We start from the raw sequence: 25,941 nt of genomic DNA on the forward strand, positions 1-25,941 counted from the left end.
GGTCCAAACATAAGAGTGGCTACCCGTTGGCACCACCAGGCTTCCCCTTATCCTGGGGAACATTCTTCTGCAAGGCAGCAGTGTTCTGTTTGCCTCCCCAAGATCATACTAGTGCCAGCTAGGAGCTGTCCTGGCCTCTCCTGCTCCTTAGCTCCTTCCTCTGCAGCATCTAGGGCCAGACTGACTAGGTAGACTCAGGCCCTGAGCTTATACCAGGAGCAGGCAAAATATGGCCCACAGGCTGGATCCAACCCACCAAGCCATTCTATCCAGTCTGTGGGGCCCCAAAAAAAAAATTAGTCAATTAATATTTATTTGCTCCTGACTGCTGTTAAAGCTGACATGAGCCAGGGGCAGTAAGACCCAGGGGGAGCCGTCAGCAGAATTGAGCAGCCCAGCCCAGCCCTGCCTGCCCACCCCCAGCCATTTCATTCTCTTCCTGCCCCCACCCTGCTCTGGCACCACGTGGCTGTATTGCCGGGTGGGGGAGCACAGGGCCGTGTTGGTACATGCACGCGTGTGTAGGCAGGGGCAGTGTGTGCGCATGTGTGCGCGTGTTCTTAGTACCACATGCACACCCCACCGTACACATGCACCCACACCCTCCCTTGCACTGCCAAGTATGCAGACCCCCACAGCCCCTCATATACCTCAGCCACCCTGCCCTCACAAACCCCATACCCACCCACACACCCATAGCCCCCCATTAACCTATACATACCCCCCCATGATATACAAAAGTAGGACTTCATTTTAAGTTATTGTGCACTACACAAACACATGTAAGTCAGGACAAAAATATTTTTGAAATCAAATTAATGAATGCTGTAGATGTTTGATTTTTAGAAAATAATTTGTATTTTTCTGGTTCTGAGATGACAAAAATCACTTGCTGAAGCTAGTACTTCTGGGGGCAAGGGGAGGGACTTCATTTGGCAAAGGTCAGGGGTAAGGGGGTAGAACTTCACAAGATGGTGACCAGGAGGCGGGGCACCTGTCAAGGGGTGGGGCTACCCATGCAGCTCTTGGCAGCTTGGCAAAAAACTCTGTAAGTGGCTCTCCGCCCAAAATAATTGCCCACCCCTGCACTATACACATACACCTGTCTGGTCAGTTGACTCAGCCACCATCACAGGTGTTTATTCTGAGCCTGAGGACCTGTGGCTGCTTAGCTGCAAACATTTACAGCTCTTAGCCCTTGAGTAGCCTGACTGTCTGTCCCTTGTATCTGCTTCTGCTGGCTTTTGGCTACACTTCAGCTAGTAAATAGCTAGGTCCTTAGCTGCTAGCTTTCCCTGAGCCAGCTCACCCTGCTGCAGTTTCCTTCTGGCTCTGTTACATAAACATCCATCCAGATTCCAGGCTGAGGTAGAAAGACATATATATGAAGTGACTTTTCCTTATCCAGTATCAACAACTCTAAAAGAGGAATAAGACTTATGACCAATGAATCAATAAGGGCCCCTTCAGAGGTACAGCCAAAGGCATTGTAACAGGGGGCTTGCTTGGGGCCCATCCCCATGGCCTGCCCGCCTGTTCTTGGGCCAACCACCCGCCTTCTCTCCCGCCATGCCTTGATGTTAATTGATTCATTAATTGATATCAGTTAAGCAGGAGGCTACCCATTTTGGTGCCCCAATGCCAGGGGGCGCTCTCTGCAGCTCCTTTCCTCCCCTATACTGCAGCCCAAGCCTCACAGATGGCATCTTGATGTTCACATAATCACCAGCCCCCATGCTGGCCCCCAGAATCATCCTAACAGGACCCCTCCATGATCCCTCCACTCAGACAGCCTCTCTGCCTCCATTCAGGCTACCTAGCCCTCCAAAACTATTTCCCCCTCTTAGGCGTGGTCCCCCCAGGACCTCTGGCTACCAGCCCTGACCCACCCCCAGGCCAGTCAGCACCCCAGGCCCCCGGCTCTTGGGCATCTCTCACGGTGGGCCCCTGGCACTTTTGACTGTCCTGGTCCTGGCCCCAGCATAGGCCAGTCGAGGGTACTCTCTCATTCGGGTCAGGTCTCTAGCCCCTCACTCTCTCCCAGGGTCTGCCCTCTGGGCCCTTCACACAAATGGGGTTACCCACCCAGTGGTGGGGGCTAGGGGTTAAGGCACCCCAACCCACCTTTCACTGGGGTGGTAACTGGCCTGGCATTTCCTGGGGGCTCCCATGCCACTGAGAGCCCCACCAGGCCACCCACTCCTGGCAGGGTGCAGTTTTAGGTCATACCCAGGACCAGGAGCCTCCCTACCATCCCCTACAGCTCCTCCCTTACCTCCAGATGATCTCAGCAGCCCTCCAGCCAGGCAGTGTTGTTGCCTGGCCTCTAGCAACCAAACTGCCCTCTTTATATAAACAGCCCCTGACTCCAAAATGGCTGCTCTCATCAGGCACCTGGTGGCTGACAGCTCCAGGCCCTTAAAGTGGCAGGCACACTCAGTGCCCTGCCACAGGCATGCACGGCAGGAGGCATGATTGTGGGATGCAGCATCAGATCCAATCATGCCTTATTGATGGTGTAAGGGAAGCCCAGGATTGCCATCCTGGTGCAGGTGGAGCTGGGTTCCCCCTGGAACAGGCAAGTAGCAAGCTCCCACAGCTGTGAGTCCTGCAACTGATGGGACTCATGGCTGTAGAAGTGCCCCACACATTGGGAGGGGCTCCTAGCTTTGGGGACATAGCTACTTTGATACACGTCCAAATTAACGCTGGATAGAAACCAGTTATAAAGTTGTTACACATTTTCTATCCCTAACTTTGTATCTGAATGGACCCTTTATGGTGTCATAATTACTTTGTAGGGCTCTGTGAAGCTTTGGTAGCCAATTAGATTTGGAGGAGATTCTGCCCAATTCAGCAACTGAATCTCCAAATCCAAACTGAATCGGGACACCCATTAAAAGGTCCAAATCAATTCAAAAGCCTCCGAATCAATTCTGAAAAAAATTTGGAAAGATTCAAAGATTCAGAAGGCAGGCTTGCAGGAAACAGAAACTGAGAAGAGGGAAGGGGAGGAGGGAAAAGACTGTTCTGATATTGACATCTGTAGCTGGTCAGTGACTATGATCTTTTCATGAGTTCCCTTCCAATCACAGTGCTCTGGGGGTGGGATGTAGAAACAACGTATAAGGCTATGTGTGAAGTGATCTGTGCCTTTTGTGAGCTGTCTCTCAGACCAGCAGCATCTGAAAGGCTCTGGCTTGCTATCTAGTCTCTTGGTAGTTAGCTAGTCTCTCTTCTTCTGTGTTTTCCCTGACAGTGTGTCATCACTGCTCAGGAAAGCACAGCATATATTACAGACACATACACATTTTGCAGCACACCAAACATTACAAAGCATGCTAGAAAGGCAGGTCTTCTGGCAGGAGAGGGAGAGGGGCAGAGGAGAGCTGCAAGTCTCCCCTGCTCCCCCTCTCTCCCCTGCAAACAGACGCACCCTCTTTCCTGGCAGCGATAAGTCTTCTGCTGCTAGTAGAAGCAAGGAGGTGGGAGTAGTGTCTGCACCTGCACCACCTCCACTAACACCAGTAATAACCACAAGCACCAGCATGTCATTCTCCACCCTAATTTCAGTTCCCAGCATGAGCCTTGCAGTGCCATAGGAGCTGGATGTGGAAGCAGAGGAGCTGAGTGCCTTAGCAAAGGAAATTCTGGGAAAGGAGGGGGAATCCGAGTTTGTGCTCCACACCCCTCAAAGTTCCCCTAGATGCAAGTCTCCTTCTCTGGAAGGCACTTCGGAGGAGGTTGTGGGGGCAAATGGCTCAGCTCCTCCTGTTGTTGTGCCTCTGCCTGGTGAGGAGGGGGATAAGGCCGGATCCCTACCTTCAACCCAGAAGCGGGTGGGTAGTGTAGTGTGAGATCATTTTGAGGTGGCAGATGATCCTAGGTGTGGTACCTGCCAGTACGGCCAAAAGCAGATCAGCCAAGGCAAGGACGAGAAACACTTTGACACCACGGCAATGCTGCTGTGTCTCAGGAGGCAGCACCCCTTGCCCTTGTTCCTCCTCAGCCTGGTACCAGTCGGAGTGTGCCCAAAAAGAAGTCCCCCTCTTGCTCCAAAGGCCCCATCTCCAAGAAGCAGAGGCAGGCCACACTGGACCAGTGGGGGAAAGGTGCAGACAAAGGGGTGCATGTTCCCAAGGTGAGGGAGGTCACCCAGAGCATTGGGGAGATGCTTGTTCTGGATGGCCAGCCTTCTTTGTTAAGCATCCAGGGTTCAGGAGGCTCATGGCACTCATGGCCCCATCCTACCAAGTGCCTGCACACACCACCTATAGCAGGACGGTGGTACCCTCCCTGTATGAGGCATGCAGGAAATACTTGAGAGAGGAGCTGCGGAAATGACCACAGGTAGCCTTGCACTTCACCTCAGACATCTGGAGCAGCTAGGGTGCAGATCATACCTACCTCTACCTCACAGGGCACTGGTATGATCAGTCGGGGCGTCAGTGGGCTCTCCTTCAAGCAGAGATGATGGATGAGTCCCTCACAGCAAGAGAGATCATGGTGGCTATGAACTGCATGGTGCAGGGGTGGCTCATCGGGCAGGGTGAGCTCACCCACAGGTTCATGGTCACTGACAACGGGGTCAATATGGTCAGGGCAATGTGTGATGCCAACTTTGTTGGCAACTTCTGTGTGGTGCACAAGTTCCACCTCATAGTCTGGGATGCTTTGGAGGGAGACAGGGCTCCTGGTGATGGCACCATCACTACCACTACCAGCCAGCTCATTTCAAAATGCAGGAAGGTGGCAGGCTACTTCCACCAGAGCATCAAGTGGGGGCAAGATGCTGTGGGAAAAACAGGCAGAGCTGAGCATCCCATAGCACAAAATCATGCAGGATGTGGAGACTCGGTGGAATTCCACATACCTGATGCTCGAAAGGCTGGTTGAGCAACAGAAGGCCATCCATGAGATGGCCTTGGTCGGGGAGATTGGGATCAGTGCCCCCCCGCCTAACAAAACAGTGGGATACCATCTCCCAGATCTTGGTGGTCCTCAAGCCATTCCTCACTGCTGGTGATGCCATCCTTAGCCAGGTGATCCCCATAATGAAGGAGCTTGAGAATCAAATGGAGAAGTTCCAGGGATCAGTGTTCATGGCTGGATCAAGCTGCTTTCACCAGAGGTGCAGGCACTGGTGAAGCAGCTGAAGGAGGGCATAAAAAATGGCTGGGTCCGTTGCGGTCCAGTATGGTCCACGTGCTGGAGGGCATGTGCGACCCAAAGGTGAAGGGAAGCATCTGCAGCAGCAGAACTCTCAATTGCTGGATGGAGGTGCTAGTGAACACAGTCAGGGAGGCAGAGGCAGGGGGACGTGGAAGAGGGAGATCCACTTTCCTGTGCCAGCACTCCAACCACAAGCCAATCTCTTCCACCACAGCTGCTGCCAATATGAGCCAAGGGCATGGCTTCAATGTTGGGGTCCAGAGGCACCAGACCCCACCATCAGGCAGGTAGTGTGGAGGCCTTGGTGGCTACCTATCTTGCCGAGGACTTGGAGCTGCTGTGCTGCGACCCTTTGGCCTATTAGGCAACCCGCAGCCAAGTGTGGCAGAATCTGGCCGTGGTTGCCCAGGAACACCTGTCCTGTCCACTGACCAGTGTTCCAAGCAAGAGGGTGTTCAGCATTGCTGGTAATGTTATGACACCCCACCACACCTCCTTGAATCCTGGTTTGGTGGAGCAGCTGGTGTTCCTGAAGGTGAACCTCCTGCTGCTGGGGTTCCCCAAGCTTCACGTGCAGATGGAATGAGTGCCACCCTCCTCACTCCGCACCTGTTTGCTTTTTTTATTTGCTTCTAGAACCAGTTAATGCTCTGCTCTCAGAGCTAGAGGTGACAGTTTAGTTTATCACCAACCAGCTGGGGAAGAACATCTCTCTGCTGAGCTCCTGTGCCTGGAAGAACTTGGAGGTATGATTGGGGTATGGGGAAGGAGGAGGCCCCAGGTCTTGGGCATGACCTAAAACTGCACCCTGCCAGGCTAGGGAGGCCTGGTGGGACTGCTGGTGGTGTGGCAGCCCCAGGAAATGCCAGGACTGTGAACCTCCCTGGTGAAAGGTGGGTAAGGGTCACCTGATAACCTCCAGCCACCACATGCGCACACAGTCCTGACTGGGGAAAGCCAAGACTTGTAAGATCTTTGAGAAGCCTGAGGCTTACTGGTTGCAGTGGAGTTGTGAGGGTGAATACAGGCAGGCAGCTCAGATCTGTCCTGAGGTACTCTCAACTGGTCCATGCTGGGGCCAGGACCCAAATGGGGCTTAAAAGGCCAGGGGCCCACCACGAGGAATGCCCAGAGCAAGAGGCTCGGGATTCTGACTGGCCAGGGCCAAAGGGGGGCCCGTGGAACCAGCGTGCAGGGAGCAGATCACAGCTTTGCCCCAGGCTGCAGCCCCATGCTGTCACTGCCCAGCAATCCCAACAGCCCTGACCCCAGCCACACGCACCCATCTCATTCCTGAATGCCGCTTTCTGCTCACCCGTGGGCCCAACCCAGCCGCCTGGTCAAGCACAGGTGCAGAGCAACTTAGGGTTTTGATGAGCTGTTCTGGGTGCTGACCTGGCCCACGACAGCTCACCAAAACCCCCTAAGTGGCCCTCCAGCCCAAATAGTTGTCCACCCTTCCTGTATGCCCACGCATTACTTAATAGGACAAATAATCTGCTTAAATTTTGGCTTCTTTTTAAGTGTTAACAGGTCCTAAGACTGCAAAAGTCAAGATGAAAGTATGAATACACTTACTAGAACAGATATTCAAATTCAAAGATCTTAAAATAATTTTTAAACAGGATACTGTCACTAGGAGTTTTTTATTTATTCTTCATTATACATTCACTGCATGAAAAACTGTGTTGCAAATCCAAGTACCCAAGCAAGATTTCATTTGGTTTCTGCCTATTAAATTGGAGTACATTTACCAAAGTCTCATTCATTTGGTTGGGAGAGACACTCATGTGAGGATTCAAGTTCTTTCTTTTCCTTTTTAAAAAGACTTTCTATAAGAGACAAAACATTTCTTAATATTGCATTATTCATTATTCTGTCTCATTCAAAATAGCTGCAGAGAGAGACAGCTTTGTAAGCACAGGATGATTTTGTACAATTTAATTATTGAAATGAGATAAATAGTAAATGTATACTAATGCTGCCTAGATATATCTCTAATGTTCCTACACCTGCTAATCTTATTACTCTTTCTGTAGAAAGGGCTGCTAGAAGGAAACTATTTGAGATCCTTGTTACATGGCAATTTTGGGAGGCTTCTGGAGCTCTTACCCCTGGATTGTCTGTGTATTAACACCATAACGTGGTTTTAAGCACTAGTTGTGCAGCTTAAAGTTATGCTACTCCAGTGCAGGATTAAAGCGTGGCCACTCCTCACAGATGTGCCACCTAAATTGAAAGTTCTCCAGTACTGCAGGATCTCTCACATGCATGAATGATGCGTGCTGCCAGTGGATGGGGTGGTGCTGGCAGTGGCAGGAGTATGGCGGTGGTAAGTGGGGAGCCCCACAAATGCCGTCAGCACTGTTGGCAGCAGTAGCGGGGTGGCGAGCGTCAACCAGGGGTTAGCAACCACCCGCAGACACTGCTGGCAGCATTGGCAGTGGCCAGAGGCGATTGCTGTCTGCCCACAGATGCTGCCGGCAGTGTCAGCGGTGCTTTTTTGTAGGGGGTGCACATGCACCTTCCTGCACCCCCTATGCATCACCAATGCTCACGCCCCTGCCTGAAGAGCAGGTAAGAAGCGTATCCTGGCTGACCAAGCCTCTAGTGGCAATTCATAGCTCCAGCTCCTAGTCCTGGGCCTGCTCACTAGGCCTCTGGTGGCAAGTCATAGCTGTGCAGGTCGGGGACAGTCAGAGAAGGCTCCTAGGCTAAGGGCGTGACTGCTCCAGATTCCAAGCTAGCACTAACACCAGTCAACATTTGTGCAGCTCACGGAATAAGGTGAAACAAGACTCTGAATTGCCTTTGGGAAGGGAGTTGAACTGCCCACACTCTGAGCCCAGCCCTTTCCTGATTTCCAGCCCATCCTCTAGCCTCAGGTAAGCGCCTCCCTTTGGCTTGTGAAACAGTGGGGCAATATATAGGACATAAATTTATCTGGGAAAATTGCCATGCTTGTCTGGGGAAGTTTGCTATCCTTGTGCTAATAATCTTCCAGAAAGTACGATTTGTTTTGTCTCATTCACTTTGAAACGAAGACTGGGGAAAGTTGCTAACATCTGACAAAGGTAATACCTCTTTTTTGGCTGATTAAAAGAATATATGTTTGACTGTTACTGTGTGTAATAAGGTACTTCATAGTTTTGCTCAAGGTTGTAGTGGAGTAGCTAAGGATTAGGGGTGTGTGAAGCAGGCCCTATTCAATTCAAATTTGACCCAAATCAGGGACAGTGATTCAGTTAGTTGATTCAGATCACTGTCCCTGATTCAACTCAGCCAAATCCGAATCTGAAGATTCGATGCTGATTTGGAGAATCAGTGATTCGGACATAGACACAGCTTTAAAAGGTTTTTCTACATACCTTGAGGTAGCAGGCATGGCTCATGATCACTGCAATGCAAGGGTGCATGGAGTGTCCCACAGGAGTGCGGGGGGACCCTCCACATGCTTGGCAGCGAACCCAGAAGTGGACCGGAAGTATTTCCGGTCCACTTCTGGGTCTGCTGGGGAGCACGCCAGAAGGGGCCCCATGTCCCCCCAGGCTCAGCAATTGGCCACAGAGGGACCCCAGGTGCCCCCCCAGACCCAGGAGGCACCAGTCACTGAGCTGGGAGATGTGTGGGGGGGGCCCCCCTGCGCATTCCCTGGCAGACCTGGAAGTGAACTGGAAGTGCTTCTGGTCCACTTCCAGGTCTCCTGCCGAGCACACTGGGGAGCCCCCCGTGCTTCTATGGGACACTTCATGTACCCCAGCATCGCAGCATTCATGAGCCCCTGATACCTAGGGGTCTGTAGAAAAAAACATTTAAAGACATCTCTATGTCCGAATCTCTCCAAATCAATTCAGAGAGATTAAAGTGTCCTCTGATTCAATTTGGATTCAGAGATTTGGCCACCAAATCAGACCAAAACTGCACCAAATTGAATCAGGGACCGAAGCTTCACACAGCCCTACTAAGGATGCACCTACAATAGTTGAACTTTATCATATGTAGTCATGAGCATGCATATGAGGCTTGAATGAAACCCTGCAAAAAGCCTCTACAAAATGAAGGAAATAGAAAGAGTTATAAATATACAGTAGGTATCGGAACTAAATCTTATCTGATTGGAACTCTTACACCGCATTGAAAATTCAGCAAGAATACTCTCATGCTGTCCGAAACTGATGAATTCCCTTGTACTGGCAGTTTTGGTTTTCTTTCAAGATATTTTATGTAACATTCTCCAGGTAAAAGTATTTCTTTTCCCCAGGAGATTGTGTACTAGACTAGAAGACTAGAATGGGTTGTAAGTGGCAGGTGTCAGTAATTACATTTTTCAAATATAGGAACCAACCTGTTGCACTCAGCTTTCAGTTTGTTCTTGTGGTTAACTAGTGGAAGGGAAAACATTTTACAGTTTTAAGCTATAAGGTGGTGTGTTTGAGACAGTAATAACCATTCTATTTCCTCTTCTTTAGAGGAGAAGAGGAGGTTTGTTCTTTTCCTTGCTAATTTAAATGTAATTCCTATTTAGCAATGCGAGTCACTTTAAAATTGTATAGATATCAGCAAATTTCTATAATGAGTTTCAAAGTATAAAAGAAAATTACAGGTCTCAGGTTTTCTGCTCTGTTAGCTTTATGCCATTGTAGCTCTGTTTAACTCAATTAAATGATTTTGGTGTTAAACTGGTGTAATAGAATGGGAAGTCTGGTATTCACTTGGTTGGGCCTGAAGTTTAAAAAAAAGGTAAGTAATACTGAACACAGAAGTTATAAAAATAAAACTAAGCAGTGGCAGTTTGTAACTATATGTTCTCTAAACTAGATTTTCTGGTGCTTTTTTGTGCCAGTACAGACAAAATGGGCAGCTGTTAATCTCCCTGGGTTTAGGAGTGCTTAGCTGATAGAGACACCATGCTATGCTCCTATAACTTCCCAGTTTGATCCTGCTGTAGGATGGTGGTGTATGTGCTTAGGAGGAAATGTGTCTGCAGCACAGTACAAAGCCGAATTTAGGGATAGATGATGTGGGTGGCCAACGTCAGTCACATTGGGTGGCACCAAACATATACGCATGCACAGCAGCACACAGCCTTGACAGGTCAGTGACACTGCTGCAGGCAGAGGCAGGCAAACAAGGGTTTGGGGCACAGTCCAGCAGGGAGGCAGAGCTACAGGTACTGCCTGTACAGCTACAGCAACTCTCTCCAGTCTCTGCTCAGGAGGAACTGGTCTGGGAAGTCTGGGCCCCACTGGAGTGTGCCCCACATTCCTACCTGCCTGCCTCTGTCTGCAGCTGCACCACTGGTGTGTGCGGGGTGGAGAGCAAAATACAAGTTCATTCAGGGTGCCATTTTCCCTAAGGCCGGCTCTGGTGTTACAGCATTCTGAACTGCTGCATATTCTTTTGGTTTGCTGTAATGAATGCTTGAACCAAGGTAAAGCAATATCCACTCTAAACCCTGAATATCAATGACATTCTTTCCCAGGTTCAGGAGAGCAGAGGCAATATTTATATATAAAAAAATCATGAAATGGTGTAATTCACCTCTCACTTAACCCACTTGTACATTGATGTAAACTCAAGTGATGCCGCTGTGAAAGCTGATGTCACACAGACTGAGAGTGGAGTGCAGCAGGTTGGATTTGCATTCTGGTCAATGAGAGCCAATAATTGAATGGATTATTCTACAGCAAAGACATATCCGGTGTACCCCCAAAAATTAGCTGGCATAGCTATGGCGGAACAAGTTATTCTGCAGTAACCATTCTAAAGCGGCTCTTCATATGGATGCTCTTTTGGACTAAAAAAATCTTTATTCAAGAATAGTTGGTGCACTTGCAAGAAGGACTGATTATTCCAGAATAAAGTTGATTTTATTACAGAACAGAGTAAACACGGCTGCTGACAAGGATGGTTTTGCATGAGAACAACTAGGAACTGGGTAGAGACCACAAATTCAATTGTATAGGTATCCAAATAGGCATCACATGGTAGCAACTTTTGATGTTTACAGTTATGAACTCAGAAACTGGGAAAAGGTGATCCATACTAGTGGTTTGGAGCATTTTCTATATATACCTTTCTATACCAGTTCTATATCTTGGGCGCGGGACATCCCAAACCTGACTGCTGATGAGCGGGAGGCTATAAATGAAGAGGGATCCTACTTATGCCATGTTTCTTGTACTCTTCTTTTAAAGCAGGGGTGTCAAATTTACAGCCCACAGGCTGGATCCAGCACACAGAGCCATGTTTTCTGGCCCGTGACATTCCTAAAGGGGCCAGGAATTTGAGGTGAGGCAAGCAACAGTTACGTTAATCCCTATGTCATTGCTACCACATCCAGATCTAGCCTGCAAGAAGCCCCATGGCCCCAATCCATGTTGGGGGACTGAGTGAAATTTACACCCCTGCTTTAAAGTATCAGCTACTTGCCATTGTCCAAGAAAAGATACTAGGCTAAGGTGGACCTTTGATCTGATCTAGTATGGCAGTTCTTATGTTCTTATTCCTTGTTTTGATGTTATATAAACTCATACATTTTTCGTTCTTGGAGGCTATGCTAATATCTATACATAATATATCAATTTATGTAAAGCTTGTAAATCTTTCCAGGATAGAAAGCACTAAAATAATTTACTTATAAACAATACATTGCAAATGACAGTGTTATGATTGCAGAATGTTGTTATTTCAGATAGAAATAAAACAAAAATTACATGCAAATTGCGATTAGAAAAAAAAGACTAAAATTTGGAATGAGCATTCATATTCGTTACTCATTGTACTTAGAAATCTTGAAATTAGTAATATGATTTATATTTATATGTTCTGAAGAAATTATAATAAAGGAAAACAATGTTCTCATCAATGTATTTTTTAACCAAAACCTTAGCGAAGCTCTCACCATCTCAGAGTACTATGGAAATGTTTTCAAAATCATCTCTCATTTTGTAGACATGGTACAAAATAAGTGCAATGGGGTAATGCCCAACTGGAGACAACCATCTGACTACAGCCTGAATGGACATGTTGGAGCTGTGCTTAAAAGAAGCAAAAAGGCCATGGTGACAGGAGGTGGAGGCTACTTTGGATATAGTCTTGGGTGTGCTCTTGCCAAATCAGGGGTCACCGTCACTCTATTTGATGTACAGAAACCTAAATGGAAAATTCCTAATGGAGTCGTGTTTTTCCAGGTATCATGAAGTTTCATTTTCTACAGCAGTGATGTTAAAATAAGTGTTACATTTCTGTGTACTTTAGCAATTTTAATCGCTCAGTTCCATAAACAGAATAGCTATAAGCAATATTAAGGACCTCTTCAGAAGATTTCAGCTGCTATGTATGTCACTTTCCAAAGACCTCAAATGGTATAAATTAAGTGGAGCTGACCTACTAGCAGAAAGGAGCAAGAGAGTGGTTTGAATAAAGAGCTGACAGTTGCAGCTTGTCTATGTCCTGACTCTGCAGATACGATGTGACTTTTAGGCCAGTCACTTCACCAATCTCTGTTTTGGTGTAACCATTTGTAAAATTAAAAGAGCTAATTTTACACAGGTAGCTGGAATGTCAGATTAAAAATGCCCACAGACCAAGATAGTATTCTAGCAACTGTCTGGCAGAAGATTGAATCAGATTTGACGTTTGTACTTTACCACTCACCACTTATTAACCGTTTCATGTTTTGGTATCTATCTGTACAGCTAGCCTGAAGCTCAGAACTGTGTCAAATGAACAGGCAATTTCATTGGGCATGTCTATGCATGCCCCTACAGCACTGTTGCTACTGTACCGTCCTTTAGGAAGTACTAAATGACGGCACAGTAATAGCCATTACTGTGCTGTGCCAGCAGCACACGGTTATTTTAAGCTGCGCCAGCTACGTTGCTGTAGCAGTATGCTATATTACAGGAGCACGTTGCTACGGTGACATTGTTGTAATGTCATGGTTTGTGCCAGTCAATGCTACATTGCTGTAGTGCGTTGCTACCCACTGGGTGCATCTACATTTCATTAATGTGCCTTAAATACTGCACATTTAGGGAGTTTTTGGCATGCTCCAGAAGGCCGGGGGGGAGGCACTTTAATTAGTGGAGCTCCAAGAGCCATGCTAATTAAAAGCACCCAGAGCATCATGTGTATCAGTGTCCCCATGCTGAAAAGTGGTGGTGGGGTGCTTTGAACTCAAGCTCGTCAAACGTGCTTTAGTTTAAAGTGCCCTGCCACCATTTTTCAGTGCCGGGACACTAATACACATGACGCTAGACTCTGCTCAAGTGTAGTAATTTCCGTGCTCCAGCAGACTCAGTTATTCAAGTCCGCTCCAATGCACTGGAAATCCAAGGTGTTGGAGTAGGCTCTCTGCGCATGTATAGAAGCCCCTAGTTTAGTACTTGCTAAATAAAGTCCTAACTAAATGTGCAGTACTGAGAGTTACTTGCACAGTACTGTCAGTGCACAGTTTAGTGACGCTTCATGCTTATTAGCCTAATAACACTATGCACTAGGCTATTAGCATAGTTTTTGCCATGACACACTACTGTGCAGTGTTATTAGGCTAATGATCAGTAAGTGTCTCAAGTAGATGCATCCACTGAAACATGTTTAAAATAAACTTGCAGGAGAACAGAAGGACATTTTATATGTGTTCTAATAATTGTAAAATCTGGGATTTAATGAGTGAAATATTATGAATATGGGGTAGCTTACAATTCTCATCTTTGAGTGACAGCATGACAAACCACTGAATTCTCCCTGCCATTCAAATCAAACAAGTTTTGCTAACATGCAGCTTGAAGAACAAAAAAATATGCAGTATCATTGCAACAAGCTGTAACTATATATATTTGTTTTATCCTTAAAAAGTCTTTAAAATAGATTATGTCATTCAGTTTTGTAAAAGCTTATTTAATATTAGTAACCCAAGCAAGCATTGTGAGAAGGACAGGGTTACTTTATGGAAGAAGCAAGCGTTTTGTAATATATATTTGTTGGACCAACTGTATAGTTGGTAGAGATGTTAGACAAGCTTTTGGGCACAAACATCTCTACCAACTATACAGCTGTTTCAGTATAAGATATCACCAATTAAACCCTTGTTCTTTTAATATTTCCTGGACCATCATTACCTACAACAACACTCCGATCCTACTATAGGAATATTTTAGATTTTCCTTAGTAACAGTAGTTGATAAAATATCTTCCTGACACCTTTCAAATTAATTCTTTTCTTTTCCTATAGGGTGATGTGAGGGATTATGATGCAGTGTTCAAGGCTTGTGAAGGGGTTGACTGTGTTTTTCATTCAGCTTCATTTGGAATGTCAGGACTGGAGCAAGTGAGTACAATTTTCATATTGTTTTTCTCCCTTAACCCTTGTAAGAGCAGCAGCATATTGTGCACATAGAAATGAGTGAAATAACAAAATTAATCAAAAAACACATTCTTGTTCATTTTTTCAAGTAGTTGTGCAAGTCGTAGTTTTTGTTTTTATGGAGGTTTTTTTAGTGAAAAACACATTTTGGATCCAAAAATAAATTTAATTTAAGCTTCTGATAAATGTGATTAGATTAAATTTGGGCAGAACTGATTGGAAGTTTCTTTTATAAAGGTTGAATATTCCAAGCAGAGAATAAGGAGCTATTTATTAAATAGCTCCAAATTGTTAACCCAATGCATAGACCAAGATAATAATCTTGGAGTATGTATAGACAGCCTGACTCCAGGACTTTGGAAAGGAAGATATCTTCCCTTCTCTCAAGTCTTCAAGGCTAGGGACAGAAATACACACAAGCTGGCATAAGTGATCAGAAACCAGTTCAGATCTATAACACAACAGAAGTTCCACACACTTAAACCACTTCCAAAATGACCAAAACTGGTTTAAGAAAAACCTGGATGGATATAGTATCAGATTTAACTGATTTAGGTTAAATTGGTTTGTTGAACTTCTGTCCCAGATCTCTGCCAGATTCAATTTAACTTACAGTCCCCCAGCATCCCGAGATGCTTTGCACCTTTCCTGCAAGCCCTCCCTCTCAGGGTGGGCAGGTTTGGCCCAGGCTGTCTGCTCCAGCCAAGCAGAGGCATGCTCTAGAGCCCCCTGGCTTCTGGTCTGAGCCACTGCAGGCACGTGGCTTCATTTCCAGAATCAGAGGTGAATGTCTGTTCACTTGCTTATTGATTCAGTCTATGCAGTTTAGACTAACCTGTGAAGATTGAATCAATTCAGCCTTGGGCTTTTTGACTGCCTTTACTTAGCCCAAAAGTATAACCATAGCTCAGCAGCAGTTGTTGAAGACTCCAGTCCTGAGAAGTTTTTACCTCCCACTGTGAGACTGGCCAGCGTAACCTAACTAAGATACATAGATAAGTGGTTGATCAAAGCTAAGGCTAATTTTTTGGTGGTAAAATAGGTACTTGGCCAGCCTCAGAATATGGGAAGGCATGTAGGTGGCATAAATCCATCCTCTTTCTCCCATGGTCTTGCCAAGCCTAGCTTGAGCAGGGCGGAAAATTAAGATCTTGCAACCTATTTCCAGGAACATTTTCACTTTCGCTTTATTTTTATCAATTTATTTGTGAATTGTTAGCACAATAAAAAATAAAAGGGGAGTTTACAGGACATTGCTCTGTCTTTGAAAGACAGGGGACAGTGAACTAAATAACAAAGTGGACATGACTGTTTTACTTTGGGGGATTAAAACAGTTATGTGGTGAATGTAAATTGTTAAATTTACAGATACTCTATAAACTCTGTTTTTAGCTACAACATAAAGAAAAGATTGAATCCACAAATGTTGGTGGCACAAAAGTAATCATGGATGGTATGTATAGAGATTTTCTTTCTTTGGACCAAATCCAAACCCAGTTTAATCAATAGAAAGATTTCTGTTTACTTCAGTAAACTTTGGATCAAACCTTTAGCGTAGGAGACAAAAAGCAATGCTTTCATCCTTATTTGCAGAGTAAGAAATTAATCTACGTAAACAAGGGTGGCAGAATGAGGCTCTAATTTAAAACACTTATAGTATACTGGAAACATTTGTTATTATATTTTATGTTGAAAATGAACCTTCTGCATAGGTCTTGTAGTCTGAACAACTGGGATGAAATAATGGATAACACTAAGGTCGTTTATACATGTGCTCTGGAGGGAGCTTTAATTAGAGTAGCTGTTGGTGCCTATATACAAGCAGGGAGGCTGCTCTGATGTGCTGTAATTTCCATGCCCCAGTGCTCTCAGAGCCACTCTAATTAAAGCGCCCAGAGCATCTCGTGTATCAGCATCCCCGTTATTAGAAATGGCGGATGAGGCACTTTGACTAAAGCTTGTCAAATGAGCTTTAGATACATTCCCCCCCACCATTTTTGGGTGGCGGGCCACTTAATGGGTTTTGGTGACCTGTCAACAGCCACACCTGTCTCCCTCTTCTTTTTCCCATCCCTCCCTCCCAGGGCAGTGACCAACAGGGAAGCCTGAACCTGCCCGCAGCTTTAGCATACCCCACACCCACCATACCGCTGTGGCAGGAGTCCACCTGGCCACAGCTTTAGCACACATACACGCACACACACCCTCTCCATTTGGGCAGTTGTGGGTGCATCCAGCAGGTGCTGGGTCCAGACTGGGGGGAAGAAGGAGCAAGTATACTACAGCTGTGGGCAGGTTCATGCTTCTGCTTTTGTGCTGGTGTCAGCCCCAGCCCAGAGAGAGAGAGGGAGCACCTGGCATGCCAGAAGCAGTGCCAGCTGCCCAACACCACATGGCTGCTGGATTCAGAGCTGCTGCCTGCCCACAGGCCAGATCCATTTACTTCACAGATGCCCACCCGTGGGCTGGATCCATTCACCTGGTGGGTGCCCTCCCATGGGCCGGATCCAATCAGTTGGCAGGCTGGATCTGGCCCTCAGGCCATATTTTGCCCACCTCTGGACTAAACCATCAGCTTCCACATCCTCTGGTGCCCATGAGTTCCATACTTTAATTACACACTGCATGAAAAAACTTCCTTTTGTTAGTTTTAAACTCACTACCTACTAGTTTCATTTTGCAACCCCTTGTCCTTGTATTGCAAGAGAGAGTAAATAATAAATGGCTATTTACTTTCCCTCCCTTTGCCATTTATCATGTTCCCCCTCAAGCATCTCTTTTCTAAACTGAACAGGCCTAGCCTCTTTAGTCTTGCCTCATATGGAAGCTTTTCATACTGCTAACCATTAAGAGTCTACTCAATTCACAATTCTGTGAATTTTGTGGAAACCACAGAATCCGGGATTGTCCACGAAATAAATTAAAAAACTAAAATAAGGGAGAGGGGAAGGAGCTGGTTGGCGAAGTAGCACGAAGGGTAACAGACTGCTGGGGCCTCTCTGTCACTCAGCGCTGAGGGGCAGGGCTGCCAGAGCACACGCGGGAAATATCCTCAGGATTTGCTATTTATGCCATGACCAACCTACAAAAATTGTTTAGTTTCTCCACAATTTAAGTAGACACCTACTAATTATCCTTGTTGCCCTTCTCTGGTTCTTCTCTGTCCTTCTTGAGGTGTGGGGACCAGAACTGGGCACAGTATTCGAGATGTCGACAGACCATGGATTTATAAAAAACCATGATGGTTCTTTCCATTTTGTTTACAATTTCTTTCTTCATATTTTGTTTGCTTTTTGATGACTGCTGAGCACTGAGCTGATGTTTTTAGCAAGCTGTCCACAGTGACTCCCAGAACTCTTTGCTATATGGTAGCAGCTAATGTAGAGTCCTTCACAGTGTAGGTATAGTTTGGGTTATGCTTGTGCAAGTGAATCACTTATCTCCATTGAATTTAATCCGCTATTTAGTTGCCTGTTTTCTCAATCATGCCAGAGCCTTCTGTAGTTCCTCACAGTCCACCTTGGTCTTTACCACTTTGAATGATTTTGTTATTGGCAAATTTGGCCACCTCACCACTCACCCCCTTTTCCAGATCATTTACGAATACTTTAAACAGAACTGGTCCCAACACAGATCCCTGGGAGATCTTGCTGTCCTATCCTAAACACTGACAATTTACACTCCCTCTTTGCTTTCTATTTTTAAGTCAGTTTCGACCCACAAGTGGGCATTCCCTGTAATCCCATGACTATCAAACTTATTTAAGAGCCTCTGGTGAGGTCCTTGTCAAGTGCTTTTTGGAAGTCCAAATAATTATGTCAACTAGATCATCCTGGTCCATCTGCTAATGACACCTTCAAAAAACTAATGGAGATGGTATTATTTTCCTTCCTCACAGAAATGCTGTGAGAGATAAATTATACTAATATATACTATATTTATTATGCAGTCAATGTCAAGTGGAAGGTAGCATGTATGTACAAAGAGTTATTGCACAGTAAGCTATTATTTAGTATTTTAATAAACATATTATTAAACTACATTGTTATATTGTTTTACTAAAATACTAGACCTCTCCTTTCTGTTCCCTGGAAAATTCACACCCAACAAAACTTGATCTTTTTTTCAGTATATTTTGGCTTTTAACAATGCTGTCTGGAAAATGACAATAGACTTCTCTCTGGTACTGTTGGTTCCGGATACAGCATTTCAAAGTATCGTACATATCAAGAGCTGAATTCTTTTATTATGCTTCTGTCCTCTTGATGCTGGCAAGCAGCTCAGACAGAAATGACAATTTTCGCCTGATCTGCCCACATAAAGTCGTTTATAGCTGTGGCCAAACACAAGTGCATGGCTGTAGACAACTTCAGAAAATGGCCAATCGGATGAAAATCTGACCCCTCATGCAGGTCAGATGAAAACATTTCAAAACAGAGCATCTTCTGTAGCTTCTGTTTGCACTGCCTGCCAGCCTGTTGCTGTTTTCAGAAGGCTAGGGGGGAAAGGGAGCAGAGAGAGTTCAGTCTGGGAGTTTTTCAGGCCCTACTGGAGGGTGGGGCAGGTGTATTGGAGCCTCCCCAAGGTGGGGGTGGGAAGCCTCCAGTTCACCCACTGCACCCTCCAGCATTGGCCGGGGAACCTCTGGAAAGAGCTCCCTCCACTCCATTTTCCCCCTCCCATTCTGAAAACTTTGCAGCCTCACAGAGAGCAAGGACCATTTCTAGGGGAAATCAGCTGCAGGCTGCAGCCAGCAGGTATATTCCCCTCCCCCCTGGAACCAACAGTGAACTTCTGTTTGTCCCAGGGGCTCACTGTACTCAGAACACTTCCTGCAAGGCATTCGCAGTTACAGCAGGAAGCTGCAGTTCTGTCTACACTCCTTCACTATGCACTGATTTTTGTGTCACCTGTATGAATCCCAGGCTCTGCTGCTGATTGTCTCTACAAGAAGCAGAAAAAATACAAATAAAGAGGTAGGAAGATCACCGTGTACCAAGGAGGCATGCCAAATATTTCCTGCCTTATTCCTTAATAGGATCAACCTCAGAAACCACAAAAAACTTGTCGGGCCATGTGTCCATGGGTTTCAAAATGAACAGAAGTCTGAGAGAGTTGCGTACACCCTATGGCTCCCTGCTTGCTGTGGTTTATCAAGATATACCTTGCCAATAGCCAGAATTTTTCCTCATATATTTGCAGTGTAGTAACTATTTTCACAGTCCCTACCATGATAGCTGCCTTCCTTCTTACTGTTGCAGTAAGGCTATACATGCATAGTCAGTAAGACCATGTAGTAAGACCATGCATGAAACTTACTGTTGAAGTAGGATAGATTATGTATGCATAATAGGTAGACAAGCAATGTCACTCTTATTAGCATAGTTGTTCTATGATTTGGGCTCTTCCTTCCCGGTACACTGTGGGTGCATCTACCCATGCCCCTGATTGTGCAATTGGTACTGCGCAGTGATTTAGTACTTATTTTACCAAGTACTAAGTGACTGTGCAGTATGCACTAGGACTGCACAATCCCAGTAGCACACAGTTACTTTTAGACACTATGGCAACATACCATCGGCATCATGTGCCTGCATGATATTTGCTACTCCTACACCAAAAATTATGTGTGGGAATGCGAGGCCTAGATGGAATATTGGCATCTAAAAGTGGAAAGTCAGTTTGGATTTAGAAGATATAAGATTTGAATCACATTTGGCTTATTTTTTTTTCTGTTTTTATTCCTCTCTCATATTTTAGCCAAATTCTCACTTCACAACTGCTTGGAAGAGAAAGGTTAGATTCATTCTGTTTTGTCTTTCTCAGCATCTGACAAAGTAGGCTGTTGCCTATGAAAGCTCATGCCTTTCAAAACCACCCAGTCTCTAAGGTACCAACCTGACCTACCTTTTGTATGTTCTCTGTTGTAAAACTAGAGAAGAGGCAGAAAGATGCCTCTGTCCTTCATAACATTTTGGAAGATGAAGTAGGAAGGAAGCCTTTGCCTTTGAGAGTTAAAAAGGCAGCTTTGGCTACCATCACAATTAAGTCCTTATGAGATGGAACTGGAAATAGCTTTATGGGGTGCATCCCTACAAGTGCACATGCGTGGTTTGCAGTGTCGCCACACTGCACACGCTACATGTGTACACATTTATCATACTGCTAATTAGCAGCATGGCAGGGGGGGGTTTGACACCGAGAGATCCTGGTGTAAAAAAAAATGCACCAAAAAAAGCAAGCCAAAACAAATTGGTGCCGTACACATGGCTGCAGCATGTGCTGCCTGAAACCAGAGCCTGGCTGGCCAGAGCCATGTTCCAGCTGCCAGCCAGGCTCTGGATTACTGGTGCTGCAGCACTGGGAGGCCCCAGGACCCCAGATAAGGCTGCTGGGGCCAGCCCAGGTGCTGTCCCCAGTCTCTCCTACCCCACCCAGAGCAATCTGCTGTGCGCCAAAGTACACATGGGGGCGCATGCTTGGGGTCAACTAGCAGCAGCACAAATATGTGCTGCTGCTATTTGTCCCCAGAGAACACATGTTCCTGGTCGTGGGGACACACCCATGGAGTTTTTTCTGAACAAGCAAGGAGGTGACAACACAGACCAAATGTGCTGAAAGTAACAGTGCTCTCACAGCTGTCAAATGGAGGCTGCAGCTGAAGTACTGCATCTAGTTCTCGGCTCCTCAATTCAAGAAGGATGTCGAGAAGCTTGAGAGTCCAGAAGGGAGCCACACGCATGATCAGAGGGCAAGAGAATAGGCCTTATGAAGAGAGGCTGAGAGCCATGGGACTCTTCAGCCTGGAAAAGCACAGGCTCAGGGGGGGCCTGGTGACTGCCTATAAGTACATAAGGGGTGTACATCAGGATCTGGAGAAACATCTGTTCACCAGAGTACCCCAAGGTAAAACAGGGACCAATGGTCATAAACTCATCCAAGACCATTTCAGGCTGGACACAAGAAAAAATTCCTTTACTGTCTGAGACCCCAAGACTTGGAACAGACTCCCTCCAGAAGTGGTGCAAGCACCTACCCTGGACTCTTTCAAGAAACGTTTGGATGCTTATTTTGCTGGGATCCTCTGACCCTAGCTGACTTCCTGCCCCTGGGGCAGGGGGCTGGACTTGATGATCTTCAAGGTCCCTTCCAGCCTGAACGTCTTTGAATCTATGAAACTTCAAGATTGGGCTAAAGTGACTTTGGCAAGAAGGGTTGCTATCCACACTAATAACCGCACCGATAAAGAAGAACATTTATAATTCTGTTTGATCACATCAGAAATGCGTATTTCAATTTATTTCATTTACCCCGAACACAAAATTTAAATTTGTATGATGTTTCTGAAATACAGCATGGCTTTTGAGTTTCTTCAACGTGTCTCCTCAGTAGTTCTCTTCTCCATTTGTTGACTGCAATTTAGTGGTAATATGAACATCATGTATATGTAGGCTTAGCAGAATTCAGTTTTTTTTTAAATAGTTTTGATGGATAATATTGATATTTATTTTTAAGCATTTTATTTCAATTTTTAACAATTTACATTTTCAGGAGTGTGCGAAATTAAGGGTGTAGGGGCAGACAATTTATTAATGGCAAACTTTGCTTCTGTAGGGCTTCTGTAGGGCTGCTGTGTGGCAGAACTGCCATCAGTCCCAGCTTTGCTTGCCCATAGCTTCCTTGTCCACTTTGTCACCTCTTTTTCCTTTGTTCCCAGTCCCCTGGGGTTTCTGGGAGTTGCAATTCAACCTACAGTCAGCATGGTTCTGTACTGCTGTCCCTTTCATTACACAATCCATGAGCCATCATTTTTCTTATGTCCCCTTTCTACAAATTTTGATTATTAACAATGGAAATATTTTTTGCTGAGCTCTGAGTGTGAGGTGAAATCAACATTTATGAATATTTACCAATACAACTAGAATCCTGCCAAGCCTATGTATATGCAGGTTGTAAAGCACATAGTCATGACTAGCATTTTATGACATATGTTGGGGGTGAGGAAATGCCATCTGAATGAAAGGAAATTGTGTTAATAATGCTAAAAGTTAGGCTGTCTTTTTTATAAATGCTGGAGTTACTTTTAATAAAAAAATTCTCATTGTCAATTCATTTATTTTCCTAATCTTCTCTCTTTATTTCAAATAAATTATTTTGTATATTATTACAGTTTGCAAGCAAAGAAGTATTCCAAGGCTGGTATATACCAGTACAGTGAATGTGGTGTTTGGAGGTAGTCCCATTGAAGAAGGAGATGAGGAAACAGTACCATATTTTCCACTAGAAAAGGTACTTTTCCTATGTAATTGATCTTGTCAGCTTTATCTGTAGAAAAGCATTTTTGTTCAGCTTCATTAAATTGGATTTATTGCATCTTAAGAGGCACTTATATGGAGAGTGTTTGTTTCTATAGGTCCATTTTTGCGTAGATGTTGTTCTTGCTACCAGAACTCTGTTGTGAGATTATTTTCACGGGTGGAGTATGTTTAATAAAAAGATGCTCGTAAGCAGATCTGGGGTCTTGGAAAAAATAAAAATAATTTTAAGTTAAAAGTGGACTTTGAACTTCAACGAGAAGATTCTTTACTGTACGGGCTGTCAGTTCTAATTCCTTGACTCCCGCCTCTTTTAGACTCAAGGCACCCCCACCATTACTTTTCTCAATTTAGTGACACACCATTTTAAAAAATAATGCATTTACCATACATAAAAATAATATGACTGGAAGCACACTTTAAATAAGCTGGGAAAATGTCACAGAGCACTGAGGTGCCCTGCTCCTAGAGAGGGGAAACTGCCAGGGAAAGAGCCCTGGCAGGGAATAAGGAGCACAGCTGTGGGTTGCCAGGAGGTCAGCTGACCGGAAGGGGCAGGGCCTGGCCCTCATAAAGCCCAGGGGCTGAGGCTGGACTAGCAGTTCCCTGCCAGCAGCCAGAGAAGCAGGAGCTCTCGAAGTAAAGAGGCGAGAAGCAGCCTGACCGCAGGTACAGCTTCAGCTGAGTAAGGATGGCAGCTCTGAGACGGAGCAATGTTGTTGTAGCCAGGTGGCTTATGTTTTGCTTTGTTGTTACACTGGTGGTTTGGGTTAGGCTATCAGGGGTTGGAGGAGGCTTTATAGGGACCCACAGTGGTGTGGGGGCCCCAGCGTCAGTGAGGGCGCAGCATCCTTATAGGGAACCCGCAGCGGCATGGGGACCCCAGCGCCAGTAAGGGCGCGGCGTACAGGGTGCATAGACCCCAGCCCCAGAGAGGGAAGGTTGAGAAGCCCCAGTGCGGGCGTGGCGAGCACCAGAGAGGGGGTACTACTGAGAATCCCCAGTGCGGGCGTGGTGAGCCCCTGAGGAAGGGCGTAGCATTGTGGTAAACCCCGGAGAGAGGGGGTAGCAGTGCGGTGAGCCCCGGAGAAAGGGGGTAGCAGTGCGGTGGGCCCGAGAGACAGGTGGCTTGACCGAGAAGTTCCAGAGTGGGCACAGAAGGCCCCCGGAGGGGGGCGGCTTTACCGAGAAGGCCCCAGAGTGGGCACAGAGAGCCCCAGGAGAGGGGCATGAGCCAGTGCCCGCTGCTCTGGGTGGAACCCAGGGAGGCTCCGCTGTTGCAGTTAAGTGGGTTTTTAAACCTAGTGCTTTAAGAATTTATAGTTTCAACGCATTTTTCCTTGATGGTTAGCTAGTTAAAATCTAAACAAAACGGGGAGGAAAAGGATGACCATCATATTACAATTGTTAAGTTGCCTTACTCCTGTTTTTGGATTTGTCTAGGTGTGAAGACTTATGTTTCTTGCAGCTATTGACTTGCTCAGAAATTAAATGTGATCGGCCGTGAGCAGTCAAATCAGGACACCTAGAGGCATTGCTATGCTACTGGACCTGTCTTTGGGTATTTGTTTATCAATGGGGCAAATTTGCAATAGCTTGTACCAGTTATGGTCTATTTGCAAAACTCCAAACATTCATTGAATGATTGAGACATTTGTAACACCTTAGATATTGGATGGCTGGTTTGAGAAACGTGAGGGTGTCCCTTACGGGACATTTTTCCTCTATTCACAGGTTTTGCTTTAAATGTATATTTAGTCTTTTGTCTTCTTTAGTTGCTAGTTCAATTGAAGTGTATATGTAGTTTCCTTTCCTGCTTTAGCTACACTTGGGAAAGAGTCTTTTTCTGTCACTTAGTTTTGTACCTTGTTGGTAGTTATTAATGCAAGCCTTTCTGCTATTAATTAACCAAGTGTCAATTCTTAAAGCACTAGATTTAAAAATCCGCTTTTAAGTGCAACCCTGTTGCTTCTTAGGGCAAGTGCCACCTAGTCTTTGCCTGCCTGGCAGTCTAACTGGTGTTTGACTCCACAGGTTGCCCAGTGAGCTGGGAGGTCAAGGGCCTAATCCCTAGCTGAGGGAATCAGAACTGGAGTCTGAAGAAGTGCTGCTATATCTTGGCTGAACACAGCAGAGGCAGGAGAAGCACTGTATCTTGTCTAACCTCCTATCAGGCTGTTTAGGCCACATCCCAGTTCAGCTCCTCACAACATGTCCTGGAAACAGAAGCATGGCAAGACAGGTTGCTTTGGTGACAGCACGGGCAGTAGGTGCAAGGCAGCATCATTAAAAGACTCTTGCAGCATCCTGCTTGAGAATCGCTGCTCTAACTAGATCAGATGTAGATTAGAGTAACCTGGGAATACTCCAGTTTACCTTCGCTTAGTGAAAAGTGATATAATTAAACAGTTCATTACATTTGCATTTTCTTTTTAGCATGTTGATCATTATTCTAGAACCAAAGCAATAGCAGACCAAATGATACTTGCTGCTAATGGAATCCCATTAAAAGGTATGCTTACAGTATTAATTTTCTACTGTCATTAATGCACTTCAAACTATAAACAGTATGGGCACTTGTACACGTGATGGTGGGACCATGTGCACGTGACAAAGTGAAAAGAAATCATCATTTGTCTAACATAATGGTATCCCCATGTACACATGCACAATTTCTTTTTGTGTTCAAATGTATTTGAGTATGGCAACTTAAACTATCTCAGATGTATTTTAGTTTGATCAGGGAAAATTGTCCCATTGTGGATAAAAACAACAAAAAACCAAAAACCATGTACATGTCTGGCGGCCAGTGAAGGTGGTGGGGATGGTGCACGGGATGCTGGAAGCCCAGGTGGGCTCACAGAAGTTTAGGCTTGGTGGGCTTCCAGCACCCCATGCACAGCCCCCACCTCCTTCTCTGGCAGCCAGTACACCTAGCTGACCTCCTGCCACCTTCCCACACTGCCCCAGGGGCAAGCCAGCCCATTCCTAGGCAGTCCCAGGTGGCAGGGATAGTTCACAGGGCACTGGAAGCCCGCCATGCCCGAGCTTCCCTGAGCATGCCTGGTCTTCCAGCACCCCATG

At 45.8% G+C, this 25,941-nt stretch overlaps 1 protein-coding gene across 2 annotated transcripts in view; it reads left to right on the top strand.

Moving 5' to 3' along the window:
• Positions 1–7,900: 7,900 nt before the first annotated feature.
• LOC102565549 (putative short-chain dehydrogenase/reductase family 42E member 2) overlaps positions 7,901–25,941 on the top strand; it is a 38,111-nt gene continuing 20,070 nt past the window's right edge. The window contains exons 1-6 of one of the 2 annotated variants that reach the window (XM_059716451.1): positions 7,901–8,057; positions 12,127–12,365; positions 14,411–14,506; positions 15,935–15,995; positions 22,713–22,831; positions 25,294–25,369. In XM_059716451.1, coding sequence (XP_059572434.1) covers positions 12,129–12,365; positions 14,411–14,506; positions 15,935–15,995; positions 22,713–22,831; positions 25,294–25,369 — 589 coding nt within the window. In that variant the 5' untranslated portion in view covers positions 7,901–8,057; positions 12,127–12,128. Of the gene's footprint in view, positions 8,058–8,151; positions 8,247–12,126; positions 12,366–14,410; positions 14,507–15,934; positions 15,996–22,712; positions 22,832–25,293; positions 25,370–25,941 lie in introns of those variants that run through there. The other variant, XM_006273694.3, reaches the window with a different exon arrangement.

The sequence above is a fragment of the Alligator mississippiensis genome, chromosome 13, assembly GCF_030867095.1.
Source record: "Alligator mississippiensis isolate rAllMis1 chromosome 13, rAllMis1, whole genome shotgun sequence".
Classification (NCBI taxonomy): domain Eukaryota; kingdom Metazoa; phylum Chordata; order Crocodylia; family Alligatoridae; genus Alligator; species Alligator mississippiensis.